The 18,789-nt window shown below is 35.6% G+C and overlaps 1 protein-coding gene across 1 annotated transcript in view; it reads right to left on the bottom strand.

Moving 5' to 3' along the window:
* LOC124358574 overlaps window positions 1-18,789 on the bottom strand; it is an 83,774-nt gene that overhangs the window by 45,222 nt on the left and 19,763 nt on the right. Inside the window, exons 11-13 of the mRNA XM_046810877.1 lie at window positions 17,586-17,742; window positions 13,129-13,382; window positions 5,924-5,992 (exon numbers count right to left, since the gene is read on the bottom strand). Coding sequence (XP_046666833.1) covers window positions 5,924-5,992; window positions 13,129-13,382; window positions 17,586-17,742 — 480 coding nt within the window. The remainder of the gene's footprint in view (window positions 1-5,923; window positions 5,993-13,128; window positions 13,383-17,585; window positions 17,743-18,789) is intronic.

Below are 18,789 nucleotides of genomic sequence, written 5' to 3'. Positions count from 1 at the left end.
TCCTCTATTTTTGTTTTCTCAGTGCTGTCAACTAAATTGTCCACGTTGATGTCACCCATTATTATTATTTGTTTACCAGCACCAAGTGCTCTGTCAAGTTGATCTGAGAGGATGTCTATAGCTTGTTCTAGGTTTCCGCTTGGTGGCCTGTAGACTCCCAGCACTGGGAGTGTTTGCCTGCTCAGCTTCAGTTCAAAGAGAGCAGTTTCACAGGTCAATTCTGTTTCCTCTCCACTTATGCTTATGTAATACAATTTGGAATATCATTAATAGTGAAACAAAAAATAAAAAAGAAAAGCAGTCACCTAATAACATTTGTACTTAAAAAGGATGATATTCTTATAGAGGATCCATACAAAGTTGCAAATATTTTTAATAACAATTTTGTGGAAATGGTTGATACTCATGTTATCCCTAATCTAAGTAAAAAATGATGTTCAAACAGAGGATTCGATACAGCAAGTAACGGAATCCAGATTTATTTGTAATACAATTGATGATAAGACTCTACATATCGATAATTGATTCAATAAAACCTAAGTGGTCAGCAGGGTATGATGACATACCCATGAAAATTGTTAAGGAAGCGAAATTACCACTAATTAAACCTCTTTTACATGTAATTAATGCATCACTCATAACTGGAATATATCCTTCTCAATTAAAGGTTTCAAAAGTAATACCAGTACATAAAAAAGGGATTGTACTGATCCTCTTAACTACAGACCATTGTCTATTCAACCGTCCATTATCTAAAATATTTGTGAAAAGTGTGTGCTGATTCAATTAGTTGACTATTTTGAAAACAATAAACTACTTGACATTGATCAACATGGATACAGGAAAAATAGATCCACATTAACAGCATTAAGAAATTATATTGAACACATTTTAGAGAACTTAGATGAGGGATACAACATTGTTGGCGCCTTCCTAGATTTGACCAAAGCATTTGACAGTGTTGATCATAAAATATTACTAGAAAAATTAAAAAGCTATGGTATCATTGGTAAAGAACTTAGCTGGATTAAGTCGTACTTGGAAGGCCGTCAACAGTTTGTTAATGTTAAGTATTTAAATAAAAATAATCAGCATGATGTTAGGTCTCATACAAAAAATGTGACCTACTATGTCCCACAGGGGTCAATATTAGGCCCTTTCCTGTTTTTTGTGCTACTTGGGGGGGTTTACCTAATTATCTGTATGATATAATTGATAATAGTAAAATTTGTTTGTATGCGGATGATATAAGCTTGTGCATTGCCGATATGGAATTAGGTACAACTAAAAAGAAATGTAACGAATCAGTTTCATTGTTAAAAAGTTATTTAAATAACAGAAATCTTTTACTCAATGATAATAAAACTACTTTTTTATACAGTTTACTTGCAAAAATGTTGAATCAAACAAAATTAATATGAAAAAACCTGGATAAAGAAACTAAATTTTTAGGGCTACATTTAGATAGTACACTTAATGGGAACATTCATGTACAAAAAATATGTAACAAATTAGGTTCAGGAATTGTTTGCACTAAGAAGGCTAGCACCTTTTTGTAATAAACAAACCTTGAAATCAGTGTACTATGCCATGGTTCATTCACATAACGCATACGGGATTGAAGTGTATGGGGGGAACAAGTGCTGTAAACCTGAATAAAATTTTACGTCTACAAAAGGAGGCAATTAGGGTGATTCTAAAAACTCAAAAGAGATGAGTCATGTAAGTTACATTTTAAAGAGCTCGAGTTTATGACTGTATACAGCCTCTATATATATAGAACAGTATTATATGTAAAAAAATAATGAGACTAAATTACCACGACAACTACATGTTCATGATTATAATACTAGGAACAAAAATAACTTTGTAATAAAACAACATAATAAAGAAAAATTTAAGCAAAGCCCAACTTATATGGGAATCAAGTTTATGGGGAACCTGCCAGGTAGCATCAGGAATGAAAACAATAGTGGTTAGATTCAGAAATAAATTAAAACAGTTTTTAATTGATTTTGTCATGTTATAACTTTGAAGAGTTTTACTCCCAGAGCCTTGTATTTTGATTTTGATTTCTGAAGTCTAGTGAATTAATTATAATTTTGGTAATAAAATTAATTTAAATAATATTAAACCTATTTTTAACTATGTTAAGATTTTTAAAATAATTGACATTAAAAGGATTGTATGTATGTACAACTAATATAACATCACCTTAAATATTTATTTATTAAGAATGACGCATTCATGTACATTTTATGTATGTCTTGAATAAAGATATTATTGATTGATTGATTGATAATTTTTAAGAGGTTTAGAAAATTCATATGATTTCAAAGAGGAAGATTCAACCTTTTCAATTAAATTAAATTCAAATCATCTTCATTTAGTTGTTACAATATGATAACATGAACAGTGTAAAGGCTTGATACTAGTATGATACTAGAAAACTAAAATGCATCTGTCATAAATTACATTTATAAATGTATATAGATGCAACTAGCTACTATTTATACAGATAAATGAAATATAAATCTTGCTATTAGTTCTTATGTACATAGTTAAACTATTTTATCTGATAAATGTTACAGATCCAGTTATAAATTATAAAATTCCTCTAAAGGGAAAAAGCGTTTTCAATTAAGAATTTTTTAACTATGGTTTTAAACTCTTTTGTTTGTTAATGTTTTTAATTGATTGTGGAATAAATTTAAAAATAACTTAACACCATTGTATGGTGCTTGTCTTTTAAATAACTACAATTTGCTATAAGGTAATACTAAATTATTTTTATTTCTTGTCGATATCTTCATATGTTATAAACTCGTCAATATTTTTTACCAGCATTATACACTGCAGTATGTGGAATTGTCATTTAAATCAAATATTGTCTTACATTATCATCTTTTTTTTAAATTGAGCATTGCTCTTTGAGCTCTTTTTGACCAATTAGAATCTGTATTAAGTTTTCATTAGATGTACCTTCGTAAACACATACACATATGACACGTGGGATTGAGCATGGGCGTAAAATACACTTTTTAATACTGCTAAATTACAGAAATGAAAAATCCTTTTAAGAGCGTACATTCCAGAATTGATTTTACCTAAGATCTAATCAACATGCAGATCCCAACTCAAATGTCTGTTGATAGCTAGACCTAAACGTTTTTTTTATTTTGAACTTGGGCAATTTCTTCATTGTCAATATAAATATTCAGTTTCTCATTATTTATCCTTTGTCTAGTGCAAAATGAGATGTAATCAGTTTTTGGTGTATTTAGAATTATGTAATTTTTGGAAAAGAATTCCCAACACCTAAAGTTGGGAATCTGCTCTCTACTTATATTTATATTTAAAGCTGTTTTTAATCTGATCAAGTTTACTAAGGCATTCTGGCATGTCAAGAATAGACCCTTGGGGTACTCCATATTTAAGTATTTCAGATGTCGATTGATATTTTAGTATTTTTTTGTTTTCTATTATCTCTAAATGTTGAATTCGGTTAATTAAGTAGGAGTCAAACCATTTTAAATGTGAATTTTTGATTCCTAGCTCACTTAATTTGTGTATCATTTTATCATGTGAAATACTATCAAAGGCTTTAGAAAGCCTTACATTAATATACTAGCAATTTTATGTTTTTTTATCCAATGATTCAATAAAACCTACTAGGGCAGTAATTGAGGCGGTAGCTGCTAGAAGGGCCTATCTCGAGATGGGCCCTTTTTGCGGAGATCGCTTATATTTTTTCTCCATATGTTTAAGTATAACCTCTATCTCACTCATTCAAATATTCCTCTTTGTTGTCAAGATAAACCTATTTAAACATCTATGTGTCGAGAGGCCCTTCTAGCATAGACAAATGGTGGCATCAGCTGGCTGCGTGTTTGTGTTTTCTGCTGTACAATATAACCTCACTTCTTGTTGTTTTGTATTGTGATTGTGTAGCTTACAAGTAGTATTTGAGTTTTTTTATTTAGATTGGTGTTAGATACTGAAGAAATGAGTCGTGAACTTCTTTTGAAATTTAACTCAAAAGGTGTAAAGAGAAAAGTAGTTAGCACTGAACAGTGGGAACAGTTACGCTATTCTCACACACTAATTTTAACATTAAAATGTGTTTAGGTTGTATCATGTTAATAAAGAATTATGTTGATGTAAATTATTGCTTTGTTTTATTTTGTCTGAACTAGAAAGGCCCCTAATATTAGGTTAGAAAATTATTTTTTTTTATTTAACCTTTGTACCGTTATGTGACGCTAAAAAACAGCATGCCGATGTAGGGTTTTATTACTGCTGGTAGTAGGGTTAATAAAAGTAATTAAACTCAGTTACATTGTGGAAATATAAAAAAAGAAATCTGTTTGTAAAATAAAAAATATAATAAGTGAATAAATTATCAAAATAAATGGCTTTTATCCAATAGTAAACATTTAAATGCAGTTTTCTCAAAACATGGTTTTTTGAGATAGGCTCTTCTAGCGGCTACCGCCTCAATTGTCGATTTATTTTTTTGAAAACCATGTTGTTCTTGATCATAAAGTTCCATATGTTTTGCTAACCTTCAATGCATGGCTTTGTCAAAAACTAGATACAAAGGGGTAAAACTGAAACTGAACAGTAATTTTGAATATTTGTTTCTTCTCCCTTTTTATATATTAAGATCACCTTAACAAGTTTTAGCTGTGTAGGAAATATTCCGGAGATAAAAGAAGCATTTACGACATGCAAGATAGGCTTTAATAACCGTTCTTTAGCAAGTTTAATAATTTTTATCGGTACCTCATCGTAACCGCTAAACCATTTATTTTTAAGAGAATAAAAAATGCTGTTTAAATCCTCTTCATTAAGTGGGGGACACCTAAAGTTGGGAATCTGCTCTCTACTTATATTTATATTTAAATGATTGAGTGATGGAATATTCTGCAGTAGGTTTTCAATAATATTAACAAAATAATTATTAAAACTATTGACAACATGCAAAGGATCTGAAACAGTGCCATTATCAATATTCAGAACAAAATTATTTTCCAACTTAGTAGTATGGAAAATATCCTTCTATTTGGTATTTTTCTTTCCTGTTGCTGGCTGCTACAACAGCTGTTATTTACTTCATTGTATTTATTTAAAAATGTTTTTCTTGTGTTGTTGGAAGTGATTATTTCGGAAAAGAGCTCAGTGAATGATTTGTTTATTAACAGGTTATAAAACTTATTTACATGACATCAGTAGTAGGAATGAACTTTTAATAACCTAAAATGAAAACAATAAATACACAATAAATCTGAAACATACACAAAACATTCATAAACCTAAATTTTCAAGTCATATAAAACTACATATTTCTAAAATCAGCAAACTATTTTATATTAAATCTATGTATTGTTTATTTATATATTTGACATAACACAAACTGAATTCAGGAATGATCATTTTTACATTAGAATATTTTTTTACATGACATAAACTATACTTTTGAAGACAGTGTAAAATTGGGCATTTGGATTATTGCGAATATTTCCTATTTACAAACTATACATCGCTATAAATCATATTGGGGAGTCAAATTTTATCATTTTATATTTTTACATTGTTTTTAAAGCATTGCTAAACTATAATATGCTAAAAGTAAATATAAAACAAGTTATATAATATCGTTCTACTTCTTTTAAGAGTGAAATGGACGGTAGTTTAAAACTTGTGCTACTACAGTGAGTTTGTGCACCAGGTCAATAGTTGATGAGAACTACAATTATTTAAGCCTCATAAACCACCATGTTTTTGTATCTTAATACAACACTTTTACAAACTCAACAGGTACACTACCGTATTAATTATTAAAATGTATTTCACTAAATGTGTTCTGTAGTGTACCGATGTTATCCAACTTGTGCTACATAACTCCACCCACAGCACCAACCTCCTGCTCTGCTGGGTCTATCTGCTCCGGTGTTGTGTTCATGCTAAGGTTCTGTGCTGGCGCTACTACCTGGAAAAATATATTATAAATGATTATACAATCAATATTTTGTTAAATTCAACTCTAATGGTTGAAATGTGCAGTGGTATCACATTATTATCATCATAAGCCAAAACCATAACAATAAAAATATTTTTTTATAAGGCGATGGTTCTAATTATTCAACACAGAGATCCAGCAAAGGTGTTAACATACTTGCAGAGCAGTAGTCTCGTGTCACTATTCTAGATCACTCAGCATAGAGCCGCAGTGAAGATGTTAACCTACTTGCAGAGCAGTAGTCTCGTGTCACTATTCTAGATCACTCAGCATAGAGCCGCAGTGAAGATGTTAACCTACTTGCAGAGCAGTAGTCTCGTGTCACTATTCTAGATCACTCAGCATAGAGCCGCAGTGAAGATGTTAACCTACTTGCAGAGCAGTAGTCTCGTGTCACTATTCTAGATCACTCAGCATAGAGCCGCAGTGAAGATGTTAACCTACTTGCAGAGCAGTAGTCTCGTGTCACTATTCTAGATCACTCAGCATAGAGCCGCAGTGAAGATGTTAACCTACTTGCAGAGCAGTAGTCTCGTGTCACTATTCTAGATCACTCAGCATAGAGCCGCAGTGAAGATGTTAACCTACTTGCAGAGCAGTAGTCACATGTCACTATTCTAGATCACTCAGCATAGAGCCGCAGTGAAGATGTTAACCTACTTGCAGAGCAGTAGTCTCGTGTCACTATTCTAGATCACTCAGCATAGAGCCGCAGTGAAGATGTTAACCTACTTGCAGAGCAGTAGTCACATGTCACTATTCTAGATCACTCAGCATAGAGCCGCAGTTAAGATGTTAAACTACTTGCAGAGCAGTAGTCTCGTGTCACTATTCTAGATCACTCAGCATAGAGCCGCAGTTAAGGTGTTAACCTACTTGCAGAGCAGTAGTCACATGTCACTATTCTAGATCACTCAGCATAGAGCCGCAGTAAAGATGTTAACCTACTTGCAGAGCAGTAGTCACATGTCACTATTCTAGATCACTCAGCATAGAGCCGCAGTTAAGGTGTTAAACTACTTGCAGAGCAGTAGTTTCGTGTCACTATTCTAGATCACTCAGCATAGAGCCGCAGTAAAGATGTTAACCTACTTGCAGAGCAGTAGTCACATGTCACTATTCTAGATCACTCAGCATAGAGCCGCAGTTAAGGTGTTAAACTACTTGCAGAGCAGTAGTTTCGTGTCACTATTCTAGATCACTCAGCATAGAGCTGCAGTGAAGATGTTAACCTACTTGCAGAGCAGTAGTCACATGTCACTATTCTAGATCACTCAGCATAGAGCCGCAGTTAAGGTGTTAAACTACTTGCAGAGCAGTAGTCTCGTGTCACTATTCTAGATCACTCAGCATAGAGCCGCAGTTAAGGTGTTAACCTACTTGCAGAGCAGTAGTCACATGTCACTATTCTAGATCACTCAGCATAGAGCCGCAGTTAAGGTGTTAAACTACTTGCAGAGCAGTAGTCACATGTCACTATTCTAGATCACTCAGCATAGAGCCGCAGTGAAGATGTTAACCTACTTGCAGAGCAGTAGTCACATGTCACTATTCTAGATCACTCAGCATAGAGCCGCAGTTAAGGTGTTAAACTACTTGCAGAGCAGTAGTCTCGTGTCACTATTCTAGATCACTCAGCATAGAGCCGCAGTTAAGATGTTAACCTACTTGCAGAGCAGTAGTCACATGTCACTATTCTAGATCACTCAGCATAGAGCCGCAGTTAAGGTGTTAAACTACTTGCAGAGCAGTAGTCTCGTGTCACTATTCTAGATCACTCAGCATAGAGCCGCAGTTAAGGTGTTAACCTACTTGCAGAGCAGTAGTCTCGTGTCACTATTCTAGATCACTCAGCATAGAGCCGCAGTTAAGGTGTTAAACTACTTGCAGAGCAGTAGTCTCGTGTCACTATTCTAGATCACTCAGCATAGAGCCGCAGTTAAGGTGTTAAACTACTTGCAGAGCAGTAGTCTCGTGTCACTATTCTAGATCACTCAGCATAGAGCCGCAGTTAAGGTGTTAAACTACTTGCAGAGCAGTAGTCTCGTGTCACTATTCTAGATCACTCAGCATAGAGCCGCAGTGAAGATGTTAAACTACTTGCAGAGCAGTAGTCTCGTGTCACTATTCTAGATCACTCAGCATAGAGCCGCAGTTAAGGTGTTAACCTACTTGCAGAGCAGTAGTCTCGTGTCACTATTCTAGATCACTCAGCATAGAGCCGCAGTGAAGATGTTAACCTACTTGCAGAGCAGTAGTCTCGTGTCACTATTCTAGATCACTCAGCATAGAGCCGCAGTTAAGGTGTTAAACTACTTGCAGAGCAGTAGTCTCGTGTCACTATTCTAGATCACTCAGCATAGAGCCGCAGTGAAGATGTTAAACTACTTGCAGAGCAGTAGTCTCGTGTCACTATTCTAGATCACTCAGCATAGAGCCGCAGTTAAGGTGTTAACCTACTTGCAGAGCAGTAGTCTCGTGTCACTATTCTAGATCACTCAGCATAGAGCCGCAGTGAAGATGTTAACCTACTTGCAGAGCAGTAGTCACGTGTCACTATTCTAGATCACTCAGCATAGAGCTGCAGTGAAGATGTTAACCTACTTGCAGAGCAGTAGTCACATGTCACTATTCTAGATCACTCAGCATAGAGCCGCAGTTAAGGTGTTAAACTACTTGCAGAGCAGTAGTCTCGTGTCACTATTCTAGATCACTCAGCATAGAGCTGCAGTGAAGATGTTAACATACTTGCAGAGCAGTAGTCTCGTGTCACTATTCTAGATCACTCAGCATAGAGCCGCAGTTAAGGTGTTAACCTACTTGCAGAGCAGTAGTTTCGTGTCACTATTCTAGATCACTCAGCATAGAGCTGCAGTGAAGATGTTAACCTACTTGCAGAGCAGTAGTCACATGTCACTATTCTAGATCACTCAGCATAGAGCTGCAGTGAAGATGTTAAACTACTTGCAGAGCAGTAGTCTCGTGTCACTATTCTAGATCACTCAGCATAGAGCCGCAGTTAAGGTGTTAACCTACTTGCAGAGCAGTAGTCTCGTGTCACTATTCTAGATCACTCAGCATAGAGCTGCAGTGAAGATGTTAACCTACTTGCAGAGCAGTAGTCTCGTGTCACTATTCTAGATCACTCAGCATGGAGCCGCAGTGAAGATATTAACCTACTTGCAGAGCAGTAGTCTCGTGTCACTATTCTAGATCACTCAGCATAGAGCTGCAGTGAAGATGTTAACCTACTTGCAGAGCAGTAGTCACATGTCACTATTCTAGATCACTCAGCATAGAGCTGCAGTGAAGATGTTAACCTACTTGCAGAGCAGTAGTCTCGTGTCACTATTCTAGATCACTCAGCATACAGCCGCAGTGAAGGTATTAGAGTAAGCAGCGATACAGAATCTTGAGAACTCAGTATCATATTGGCAACAAAATTAAACACAATAAATGCCATAATTTCTGATTGATTCATACTGAACTTAGTATGGACATAATATGGGTTGAATGCCTTGCTATTTGTACAACATGAAAAATGTATCGAAAGCCTTACTTCCTGAACTTAGAGGAGATTACAGAACAAGAACCCATAAATCTATTGCTTTTGCAGGAATCTCAGATTTGACATTTAAACAGAACCAAGGGAGACTCAAAGATCGTTTCAGGACTAAGAGTAGGGTCGAAGGCTTATCCTTCACACTAGCCTGAAAGATTAGTAATTTCCAACGATTTTAGTACTTCTCAATATCTCTTAATATTTCAAGAGGACAGTCATTCAAAAGAATAGTTAAATGTTAACCCTCAGATCTATTTCCTGTAATCCAAAAAATTAAATAACAAACAATTACTTTTAAATTCAACTAAATCAAATTTCATTTCGTTTTCCATTTATACGGAAGTATTTGATCAAAAACCCTAGAACAAAATTAACACTTCTACAAATTTAGTGTAGACCAGGTGTCCCAAAATTAACTTTTGAATACAAATATACCAACCAATATCAATGGACCAATATCATAAGACTAAAAAATAATATTTTTTGGAATAATAAAAACATCAACCTGCCTAAGTTTAAATGGGGATTGGTGGAATAAGTTAATTTTTTTAAATGTAACCATCGAATGACATTTAATTTTAAAAGCCCTTGTAAAAGAAGAACAAAGGGAGCAACCAGATGTCTCTATCTAAATCCAGTACAAAAAGGGGGCCTGTAAATGTTTTATTTTAAAATACTAAAAATCAATAAAAAATCAAATAGGTTCCCTTAGGTCCAAAAAAGGTTAAGGCAAGATACATTTACATAATTTTGTTGAAAACATCAGTTGGATACCTGTCCCTGTTGATTCAGAGCCTCAACGGTTTTTTTTCTGGTGGTTCTGCATGACTTTGAGGATTCTGTCGAAGAATTCTGCTTGATCACAGGGGATGAAACCCCTGTACTCCCCCGTACAGGCAATATACTGAACTATCATTAGTTTCTTGTCATGTGGACGACAGGTTAAGTGAACATATCCAACCTACAAACATTTCGTGTTACAATTATACATAATAGTAACGTACATAAAATTATTATACATGAAATATATATTAATCCTTTGACTGGTCAACAAATAATTTTTGAATTTCCTAAATTAATGTGACTCAGAAGTCATGAAGAATTTTACTTTTGTAAAAACTCTTACATATTATCATTTCTCAACGTAGATTTGTATATTATGTACTGTGTTTTGCAGACAATAAAAGCCTATTTCTTCTGTATAAGTCTAATCAATTTCAATTATTAATCTTACACAGCCTACTAAAGCAGTGCCTCTACAATTATCAATATCAATCGTCAATACAACCATTGAAGTATGTAAAAAAATTGTGCAAAATTCATTCAATTTTACTTCATAAATGTGAAAATTTTAAAAATTGGATTTTTCCGGGGATGGCACTATAATTGTGTCTTGATCCCCTCAAAATTTTTACTTGATTACGCCTTTGATTGTATTGGTTTATTATTATTCAATTAAATTTATTTATTGTTAACAACCTTAAAAAGTTTGGATTAATCACACAATACAACTACTTAAGAAATACACTGTTTAGAGATTCTCCCACCAAATGTGAATTGAGGAGCTTTATTCATTTCCTGCAAGCAGAAAGGAATAGTACAGCAAAATCCATTGGCGAATGTGCTGTGTAATAAAATAGAAAACATTGTAAGTGGTTTTGATGTTGTGCGTGAATTGTGTCAAAAATTTAAAGTTAGCCCAATGTTAAATTCAAGTATTAATTCAAGAAATGTCAAAGCTAAAGCCATTTAGTGATTTTTGTGAGTGTCAGTCAACATCTTTGGCTTTCTAAACCACTCACTTACAACACCATAACCCATAATGTTTTCTCCGTAAACACGGCACATTCTCCAATGGATTTCTGCTGCACTATTCTTTCCTGCTTGCAGGAAATAAATAAAACTCCTCAATTCATAGATATGGGAATTTGAAAAAAAAAAAAAAAAAAAACGATCTTTGTATATAAAAAATAATTCCAAATCCAAGAACCTTTTGACATATGTATACTTCACTGAAATCCATTGTTGGAGTATAACATACGATACTCACAAAACTGGACATGAACGCCTGATTCAGTGACATGAGGGCATCACAGGGCTGGAGATGTAACAGAACTGATTTGGAGTATAGCATAGAGACAATACGATACTCACAAAACTGGACATGAACGCCTGATTCAGTGACATGAGGGCATCACAGGGCTGGAGATGTAACAGAACTGATTTGGAGTATAGCATAGAGACAATACGATACTCACAAAACTGGACATGAACGCCTGATTCAGTGACATGAGGGCATCACAGGGCTGGAGATGTAACAGAACTGATTTGGAGTATAGCATAGAGACAATACGATACTCACATAACCAGACATGAACGTCTGATTCAGTGACATGAGGGCATCACAGGGCTGGAGATGTTAGCGAATTTACCAAATATGACAAGTACAAATTTTAAGTTAGGAGACATTGTTTTTGCAAAAATAAAAGGATATAGACACTGGCCAGCTAAAATCCTTCAAGTTATCAGAAAAGAAAATAAACCATTAAAGTTCAAAATATCATTTTTTGGCGAAAATACAACTTCAGAAGTAAAGGAATCTAGCCTTTTTTCCTACTCTGAACATCTTCATAGTTTTGGCATCTCACAACCGGACAATTTTAGGAATAACATTTTTAACAAAGCTCTATTAGAAGCAGAGCAAGCTTTTAATTGTATAGATAATGATCACTCGATGGAACAAGTAGACCACAGTACCTCAAGTAACCAGCAGGATAACTTAGACAGCAGTGTACTGACCATTGATTGTGGCCCACCTCACAGTCCAGACACAGTTGAATATATTGAGAATAAAATTAAAACTATTAAAAACATTTGTGACACTGACCTTGAAACGTCACTTACTTTGGCAGCAGAGGTAGGTTCCGCTCTCCTTGCTGAAAATAGTAAGCTTAAGCAGGACTTGTTTGAAATTACCTTAAAAAACTCTGAACTAACTAAACATATTACTGAATCAACCGATTTTGTCAAGATGAATTTCGAAGCTCAGATTGAAGAACTGGAGAAGGAAAAAGAAGCGTTAATAGATAGAACCATTTCTTTGGGTGATACCATAAGGCAACTTGAACTGCAGCTCTTGAAAGAAAAGGAATTACGTAATGAACTCGAACTTTTATACCTAGATCAAGACACTGAGAAAGAACGGATTATTCATAATTATGAAAAAGAAATGGCTCGTTTACAGACCCTTATAAACCAGCCAAAAAACTCATATATTAGTGACGTCAATCTTAACAAACCCTTAGTTAGAGACTCAGAAACACAAACCCTCTCTACTGACACAAACAGTATGAGTCATCCCTCGTCAATCCTGCTCCAATTAGCTGAGCTAAAGGTTCGCCAGGATCAATTGGAGCATCAGCTGACTTTACATATTCACACAAAACCTTGTATTCATGCGACATCTTATGACAACTCGACCGCAGAAGTCAGCCAAATCTGCGATAAAAACACTGAACTTCCACTGACCAAAACCAGGACTCACCTCAACTCGACCGCAGAAGTCAGCCAAATCTGCGATAAAAACACTGAACTTCCACTGACCAAAACCAGGACTCACCTCAACTCGACCGCAGAAGTCAGCCAAATCTGCGATAAAAACACTGAACTTCCACTGACCAAAACCAGGACTCACCTCAACTCGACCGCAGAAGTTAGTCAAATCTGCGATAAAAACACTGAACCTCCACTGACCAAGACCAGGACTCACCGTAACTCGACCGCAGAAGTCAGCCAAATCTGCGATAAAAAACACTGAACCTCCAATGACCAAGACCAGGACTCACCGTAACTCGACCGCAGAAGTTAGCCAAATCTGCGATAAAAAACACTGAACCTCCAATGACCAAGACCAGGACTCACCGTAACTCGACCGCAGAAGTCAGCCAAATCTGCGATAAAAACACTGAACTTCCAATGACCAAAACCAGGACTACATCGTATAAGAACTCGACTGCAGAAGCTGAATCTTCACTGCCTAACATCAAGACTAAAACCATTTTTAGTGCTTCTCTCAGGGCATCTAAATACAGGAAAAACTGTAAAAAACATACAACAGTTTCACTAGGAAATAAGAGTCAGCCCCAACTCCACCCTAGTCAAAACCCGCCCAGCAGATCACCTCTTACAAACACTAGTCCTTTAACAGGGTGTAAAGGCCCACCGGTGACAGCACTGAAACTAGGAAATGCAACATATGAGGAATTCTTCATAACTAACATTGACAATTACAAGAAAATAAACTTAAATTTCTCCATACATCCTACAAAAGTCACAACAAACTCTCCACTCCCCATACTCCCTTCTACAACGAGACCACCAGCGAGCTCTGACAATCCAACTGCCCAGGGCTCACCAATTATTGCCGACAAAAAGAAATCTTTTTTAGGTCATACACAGCAGGGGAAAACCACTGCCTGACAGTGCTGCACCAAAACATAAGAGGGCTATCTGGCAAAGTAAATAGACTCAACCACCTGCTTAATGAGACATCCCCCAGCATTGTAGTTCTAACTGAGCACGGTCTTTGCCAAAATGAAATCCTTAATACAAAATTACATGGTTATACTCTTATATCCGAATTTAGCAGAACTCAGCATAGACTAGGGGGTACAGCTATTTACTGTAAAGACAATCTTACAAGTAACACAGAGGCTATTGAAATAAATAACTTCTGTGAGGAACTCCTCTTTGAGGCAGCACTGATACGTATCACGCTAAGTGGGAAGTAAATCTATGTTTTAGGAGTATACCGACCCCCGGCAGGAAACATAAGAAATAGCCTGGACGCCTTATCTAACACGAGCTCCTCACGTGTGAGATTTAATGGGGTGATCAACCGAGGCGGAGAGAAAGAGTGGGGATGGAGGGGCCCCTCCTGCCAACTACAGATAGCCCGTGTGAGGAGCTCGTGTCAGTTTTGGATCCATCAGTATAAACATAAACATAACCTAAATGTGATAGTGACATTTTTTCTAACCACAATTGTTTTAGAGTTTCTTTACTCGTATTCTTTTCACTTACTTCTAAATTGGAATTAATTATATTAATATAGAACTTTCTTTATAACTCCAAAGACACTTTACACGAACATATCTGCAAAACATTGAAATTATATCGAATTAATTATAATAATATTGAACTTTCTTTATAACTCCAAAGACACTTTACAAAATGTGAGATGGTGCACAACGAATAAAATGTCATAATCTTTTTGTGCTATTGGAATATATTCAAATTAATAGGGCAAAAGCAACATATTATAATGTGGAGTCCTTAATTGGTAGTAAATAAATTAATAATTACACTACAAAATCTGTAATAAGAGTTATGTAATAGCTGTAATAAACTAAGGGTATTAAAAAAGATTAAAAAAGAAACTTGCGAGTAAATATTCAACCAAAAACAAAATAATAGAAATATGACAAAACCAATGACAACTACCTGACTTAAATACCTAACATAGCACGTGACATCATTAATAAATACAAAATTTTGCTAATTATATTATATTACTGTAACTGACAAATTCAGTTTAAGATCATATATGAGTATATTTTTGGTTTACAATTTTAAACATTTATATTTATGTAAGAAATATTACACTTATATTACAGAAATTTTATGTAATACGGATGATGAAAATAATTTAGTCCTACTGATCTCTAATGCTACGAATATAAAGATTTATGATACAATTACAATTACACAAATTTATTGAAGACTCATTAATTCGGATATACAACGACTCATTAATTCGTAAGATAATAGAAATCAGAACCGTTCCGAACTGAGGTCGCTATTAGCCGCATGTACAGAGTTTGTCAGGAATTTTCGGGATTTATCGGTACTGCTCGGCTCTGTCCCCACTCTTTCTCTCCGCCTCGGTTGATCACCCCATTAAATCTCACACGTGAGGAGCTCGTCTTATCTAACATTCTAGACCATAACCAAGCTCATAACAAATTGTTCTTACTAATGGGTGACATAAATATTGACAGTCTTAGAAGTAACAATCCTGGCAGTGTAATGTTTAATGATGAACTGACCATGCAAAATATGAGAAGACTTGCACTCCCTGCAACTCGTGTCACAGCTGAAACAAACACCTCTATAGACTGCATATGTACTAGTATCTCAGAAGAAAAAGTTGCTGCAACCATCTTACAAACTGGTCTCTCTGATCATACAGGCCAGCTTTGTAGTGTGGACTTTATTCATGACAAAAATACATCCATCAGTCTTAAGCGCAAACTAGGCAAACAAAATCTGGAAAATCTCAAATCTTTACTATCCATTAAGAACTGGGACATTGTCAACAATGCTGAAGACGCAGAAACAGCCTACAACAACTTCAACGAGATACTCAGCATTGCCCTAGACATCGCCTGTCCAAAGAGGAAAAGCAAAACCAGAGTTGGCAGTAAGCCATCACATTACTACGACTCAGAGTGTGCAGAGATGAAAGCCTCATATATACGAGCTCTTAATATTTATGAAACAACAGGAAACACTAGAGACAAAGAAGAAATGGTGAATAGAAAGAAATTTTATGACCAAAAGCTAAAATTGCTGCGTCAACAAGTTAACCTTCAATATATACAAAACTCTGACAACACAACAAAAGCACTATGGAGTGTTATAAATAGTGAGAGACTTAGCAATAACACTAGTCAAACATGCCCTAAGCTTAACATTAACAATATAACTATAGATGACCCAGAGGAAGTAGCTGAAAACCTCAACACCTATTTCACCCAAATAGCAGATATCACAATAGAACAAAATAATTTACTACCAACTGACAGAATAGATGAGGACCAGAATCTCCTACACACTCATCCGATACAATCATTTAAACTAACACCTACAACCTGGATAGAAGTACAAAAGGTAATTCAGAATCTTAAAAATAAATCATCCAGTGGTTTAGATGAATACTCTTCAAAAATTGTTAAATACTGTGCGCAAGAAATCTCCCATCCTCTCGCAGCCATAGTCAACAAGTCTTTTGCCCAAGGCCACTTCCCTACAAAGCTCAAAGTTTCTAAAGTCTATGCAAAGCACAAAAAAGGACTAAAATCAGAGCCCCAAAACTATAGGCCCATCTCACTGATATCGACTTTCTCAAAAGTTATAGAGAAACTTGTGCTGAACAGGCTGATGGTTTACCTTAAACACCATAATTTAATAGCAGATAACCAGCATGGATTTCAAAAGGGCAAATCTACAATTTCTGCAATCATAAGCCTGGTTGAATCAATTATTGACAGTATTGATGAAGAAAAGTATGTAACAGCTCTTTTCATTGACTACAGCAAGGCCTTCGACTGCCTGGGACACGATCTTATTTCCGAAAAGCTCAAAACTCTTGGTATAAGAGGTAAAGAGAACATGTGGTTCATAAGCTACTTACAAGGAAGATCTCAAGTTGTGGAGGTCCAGGATACCAAATCTGGCCTTACTAGCTCATATATATCAACTCAAAAACCACTAACAAGAGGAGTCCCTCAAGGATCCATGCTCGGCCCCATACTTTTTATACTATTCACCAATGACTTCCCAGCTTTTATTGAAAACTATAGTACTGACTGTATAATGTATGCAGATGACACTACACTCCTTGTTAAAAATGACTCTACGGAAGAACTATCTACTAACTCACTAACAGCTTTACAAGGAGCTGTTAAGTATAGTGTATCAAATGACCTGGCATTAAATACTGAAAAGACAACACAAGTGCACTTTAGCAAGAAAAAAGGAATACCTGCAGATGTCCCAGATATAACTGTCCTCAACCAAGTCAAATTTCTGGGCTTAACACTTGACAGTGGACTTTCGTGGACTGAACATGTAAACACTATCTCCAACAAGATATGCACTGGAGTTTAAGAGACTGAAACTGCAGACAGTTGCCAACCTGTACATCGGTGAGGTAATAACCTATGCAGTTAACAATGGACTCGTCCAATTCTTGGATACACATCCTTATAACACTAGGAACAGAGCTAACTACAGACTCCCAGCACATCACCTGACTGCCTATGAAAAAAAACCGTCCTATATCGGGGCTAGACTCTTCAACATCCTTCCACCAACGCTGAAAGAACAAAAAAGCAACAGGAACTTTAAAGAAGCTCTTCTTGACTGGCTGTTGGACAAGGAGTTCTACTCTGTTGAAGAATGCCTGCAGATAGGAAGACCTTCTCACTGATGACCACGCAACTCAAGTTTAAAAACTCTTGACGCCATGACTGTACTCCATGTTTATGTCAATAAAGATCATTTGTATTGTATTGTAATTTACGTTATGAAACGTATAAAAACAGTTTGTACTCAAGCAGCAGCTAAGGCTGCGTACTATGCGCTTGTTGAGTCTCATATAAGATATGGCTTAATCATCTGGGGTACTTCTAATGGAAATCTGAATAAGATTCTGATACTGCAAAAAAGAGCAATTAGATCCCTTGCCAATCTTGAGCCTCAACAAAGCTGCAGAGAAGCATTCCAAACTCTGGGGATACTCACTGTACCAGCTCTTTATATTTATGAATCTATCATACATGTTTCCCGACTCAATCTGCAAACCCTTGGAGATGTCCACAACTACCCTACCCGCCACGCCTCTAGATATATACTGCCTCAGCATAGAACAGCACTTTTTGAGAAAAAACCATCCTATGCAGGAAGAAAATTTAGAAATCTACTACCGGAGAACTTACAAAGTCTAACTGGAAATGCACTAAAGGAACCACTTAAAAATTTCCTTCTTAAGAAGACAATCTACAACATAGAAGAGTTCAAAGAAGCTGTATAAACTCTCTCTCTATATGTATATGTATATCTTACTTTATATTCTATTGTAAAACTTGACAAAATTACTGTACTTAATGTTCATGTAATAAAGATATTTGAATTTGAATGTAACAGAACTGATTTGGAGTATAACATAGAGGCAATACGATACTCACATAACCAGACATGAACGTCTGATTCAGTGACATGAGGGCATCACAGGACTGGAGATGTAACAGAACTGATTTGGAGTATAACATAGAATGCTAAATTAAAAAGAAATGATGAAAATTATGAAGACTTCTTCTTAAAACACATTAAACAAGGAGTACATGAAACAACACTATGGCTA

The sequence above is a fragment of the Homalodisca vitripennis genome, chromosome 3 (genome assembly GCF_021130785.1).
Source record: "Homalodisca vitripennis isolate AUS2020 chromosome 3, UT_GWSS_2.1, whole genome shotgun sequence".
Lineage (NCBI taxonomy): Eukaryota > Metazoa > Arthropoda > Insecta > Hemiptera > Cicadellidae > Homalodisca > Homalodisca vitripennis.
The sequence above is the reverse complement of the archived record's forward strand: the minus strand, read 5'-3'. Positions and strand labels throughout refer to the sequence as shown.